General features: G+C 46.9%; 1 gene segment (V, D, J or C); it reads left to right on the top strand.

Moving 5' to 3' along the window:
* Nucleotides 1–3146: 3146 nt before the first annotated feature.
* Nucleotides 3147–3651, top strand: LOC124518477 (probable non-functional immunoglobulin lambda variable 5-48). The segment is given in 2 exon segments: nucleotides 3147–3205; nucleotides 3320–3651. Coding segments are annotated over 2 exon segments (378 nt in total).
* The last annotated feature ends 540 nt before the right edge of the window (nucleotides 3652–4191 follow it).

Here is a 4191-nt window from a genome sequence, read left to right as displayed (position 1 = left end):
TTTCCAACAGAACCAAACCCCATCTGGGCTATCGTGAACACAGGCTCTTGCATGGTTCCAGACCAGACCAGTTATGGGGAAGCCAGTTTCCACAGACCTAGACTCTAAACCACTGACCACGGCTAGCTCCCATGCCAGGCTAGCTACATGCACCCAGGGGACACGAGGGCCCCATCAGACCCAGGATCCCACCTGCCAAAGTACCAGCCCAAGGCCTGCAGCCCCAGGTTCACACCCAATCTCAGATCCACCTGAGTGCCAGGCTGACCCTCATGGACTTAGTCTCCAGACTGGCTCTCTTAGAAACAAGCTCCTGGCCTGACCCAGTGTGAGGTTGGAACCCGTGGACCCAAACTCCCCACAGGCTCACCCAAATCCGGATTCTCAGCCCATTTCAGCCCCAGGCCAGCCCCCACAGACCCAGACACTGGCCCTTTCCCCAGTGGTCCCCAGAAACTGGTCCCCCTGTAAATCCAAGATCCAGGCCCTCCCACATGGACCTAGGTCCCAGCCTCATCACTGCAGAACATGGAGACAGACATGATGTGCTCCGGCTACTCAGTAAGAAAACGACAGGGAGGAGGTGGCCAAGGGTCAAATTTTGAGCACAGGAGACAACCTCCAGGAGCATATAAAGCACAAACCATGGTGACCTAGGTGATCTGGGTGATTGTCTGATATCATTTCACTGAAGAACATATAACCATTTGTCGTGCTTCTTCTTCCTTTTTTTTTTTTTTTTTTGCAATTGACACCTTTACAATTTCATTTTTTTTTAAATCCAAGAAATGGTTTACGATACTATTAGCAGAGATTTCAGGGCACCGTGTTTTTATATCATTCATTTAAGTTCAGAGTCTGTAAGACTCACAACATACATTTAGCAACTAATGTAGTAACAGGTTCCAGGGAGAAAACAAATGAGTACATTCTAACTTGCTCCAATTGTTTCCCTTTCTTAAGCTTGAAATGCATATGCTCTTGGGTCAGGCTGGAACCACACCCAGAAACTGTGGTCGGTACCATGTTCGGTCCATAGTTTGAATGTTATAAAACTTGCACAACAGATTGATGAATTTGGATGAAAGATGTCGGAGGCCGCGAAACAGAGTATTTTAGAAAATACATCACTTTAGGTCAGAGTATTGGTTTGTTATATGGCATGCATACAAGGAGAAACATTTCTTCATTTTACATGGGATACGATAGCCTGCAATTTTCCCCTCATTTCTACAGCCTCAGCAAACTGTAATTCACAGGCTGGCATGACTTCAGCGGGTGCAGACTTACTGAAGAAGAGATTTTTTTTTTTTAGGTTTTATTTATATTTTCTGCACCACACTGTGAAGTGCCCCCGATGCTTTGTTTCTCAGGGGCAGGATTAGAGCACAAGACGGGAGAAGAAAGGCGTGAAATTCTAGACTTGGAAACATTCAGTCAAGATTTATACTGTATCTCTTGTTACCTGGCGCCTCTATGATACCTTTCACTGGAGAATTTCAAAGCCCATGATGCTACACAAGTGTATTAATAAGTAAAAATTTAGAACTATTGTCTCTGACAAGATTAGTCAAACTACACTAGAGGTGAAATTAATGAGCAACTGAGAAGAGACATTTTGGGTTGTTGGTTTGTTTTGTCAATAAGATCTAACATCAAATAGGTCTGACCCAGTTGGAAGCATGGCAGCCTTAGTTCTTTCTGTTTACTTCTTCTTGGCTCTAGTCCAGTTAGGTCATTGACAATTCAGGTAAAAGACTACTTTCTCTCTCATGTGTCTTACATGTGTCTCCATGGTACCAAATAGTCTGTACCAGAACCACATCAAATGCTTTTATTTCTGGCTGGACTTTTTATACTTCACATTTTGGTAAATTTTTTTTTAAATTTACATCCAAGTTAGTTAGCATATAGTGCAACAATGATTTCAGGGGTAGATTCCTTAATGCCCCTTTACCCATTTAGCCCATCCCCCCTCCCACAACCCCTCCAGTAACCCTCTGTTTCTTCTCTGTATTTAAGAGTCTCTTATGTTTTGTCCCCTCCCTGTTTTTATATATTTTTTTGCTTCCCTTCCCTTGTGTTCATCTGTTTTGTATATTAAAATCCTCATATGAGTGAAATCATATGATATTTGTCTTTCTCTGACTGACTAATTTTGTTGAGCATAGTACCCTCTAATTCCATCCACATGGTTGCAAATGGCAAGATTACATTCTTTTTGATTGCCGAGTAATACTCCATTGTATATATATACCACATCTTCTTTATCCATTCATCTGTTGATGGACATTTGGGCTCTTTCCATACTTTGGCTATTGTTGATAGTGCTGCTATAAACATTAGGGTGCATGTGTCCCTTCAAGACAGCACACCTGTATCCCATGGATCAATGCCTAGTAGTGCAATTGCTGGGTCGTAGGGCAGTTCTATTTTCAAGTTTTTGAGGAACCTCCATACTGTTTTCCAGAGCGGCTGCACTACTGTGCAGTTTGCATTCCTATGTCGTGCTTCTTTAATGTGTCACTGGTACAATAAATGAATTAGGTAATGATGGTAGATTAAAACACAAATAAATCGATATGAGAGTATTTAGAACCCATGGCTTTAATACACAGGAGATGGAACCCTATCTGTGAGCCAGACACTGATGCGTGGAGATAGACAGGGACCTGGTGAGTCACAGAAACCAGCTGGGCTCACAGGGCTTTGGCCATCGTGAAGTCTGTGCCCTGTGACCAGCAGGGGGAGCTGTGGGACTGCCCTGTGGTCCTTACATTGTTGCTCAGTGAGGGCCATTCACTCAAGACTCTGGGCCTGGAGGCAGGGCCCTGTGTGACCTGAGGGGACTCAGGGATTGGGGGGGGGGGACCTGAGGGGACTCAGCAGCTGTGTCTCCTCCAGCCTAGCAGAGTCCCCTGAGCAGGGACCTGTGTGTTGCCTCAGCAGGTGCTTCCTCCCAGTCCTATCTCTGGGGTTGAAAGCAACCTCCATTCATCTCAGTATGTGGTATGAGATGAGTTCCAGCACAAGGGAGGGGCTGGGCAGTCACTGGATGGGACCCATTTGCATGGACAGCCCCTCCTGTGGCAGAGGGTGGAGGAGAAAAGGAGGCTTGGGGCAGCCCAGCCCACTGTGGGGACCAGAAGCTGTGCTACCATGGACTGGACTCCTCTCCTCCTCATGCTCCTGTCTCACTGCACAGGTTGGCACAGGCCCGGGGACACAGGGAGCCCCCAAATCTCTATTCCTGTGCTCAGAGTCCTGAGAATTCCTTTTTCCATTTCTAGCTTCATCACCCATGATTATCTGTTTGCAGGTTCCCTGTCCCAGCCTGTGCTGACCCAGCCGCCCTCCCTGTCTGCATCTCCGGGAACAACAGCCAGACTCACCTGCACCCTGAGCAGCGGCTTCAATGTTGGAGGCTACTACATAAATTGGTTCCAGCAGAAGCCAGGGAGCCCTCCCCGGTATCTCCTGTACTACTACTCAGACTCAGATAAGCACCAGGGCCCCGGGGTCCCCAGCCGCTTCTCTGGGTCCAAAGATGCCTCGGCCAATGCGGGGCTTCTGCTCATCTCTGGGCCGCAGCCTGAGGACGAGGCTGACTATTACTGTGCTACAGATCATGGCAGTGGTTACTCACAGTGACTCAGATAACGAGGAAGTGAGATAAAAACCTCTGGGTCCACAGATTTTGTCTCCAAGCCTCTTTTATTGAGAAGCTTCTGTGGAGGATCCTATAGGGGAGAGTCCTCTGTGGTGAGACCTGTCCTTGAGGAGGTTGAAGTGACACACAAGAAATTTAATAGTGAACATATGGGAGTCAACATAGACCTAGAAAGTCAAAAGACACGCAGGCAAAATGAGATCTATGTTTTTCTGAATTACATGGAAGGAGGTAGGGGTCTAGTGTTCAATGCAAAGAAATGCACTTCACAGACAGAAGAAGAAGAGTAGAGTAGATGTTTCATAAACAATGTGTGCAGGGCCCCTGGGAAACCATGGGACACAGAGGACTGTGACCAAACAGGCTTTGCTGGGTCCCGTCTGCCCCTCCTCGTTCATATCCTAGTGCAGTTGTCTGTGGTGCCAGCTGTCTTCCTGGGGCAGCTGCCCCCCCTGAATGTTTTAGTCACTTGAAGAGACATGAAGAGCTTTTCCTGAGTGTATGGGCATCGACTGCTTTTT

Source organism: Lynx rufus, unplaced genomic scaffold, assembly GCF_022079265.1.
Source record: "Lynx rufus isolate CCGP_SWC_20201006 ecotype Redwood Valley unplaced genomic scaffold, mLynRuf1.p SCAF_24, whole genome shotgun sequence".
NCBI lineage: Eukaryota > Metazoa > Chordata > Mammalia > Carnivora > Felidae > Lynx > Lynx rufus.
The sequence above is the reverse complement of the archived record's forward strand: the minus strand, read 5'-3'. Positions and strand labels throughout refer to the sequence as shown.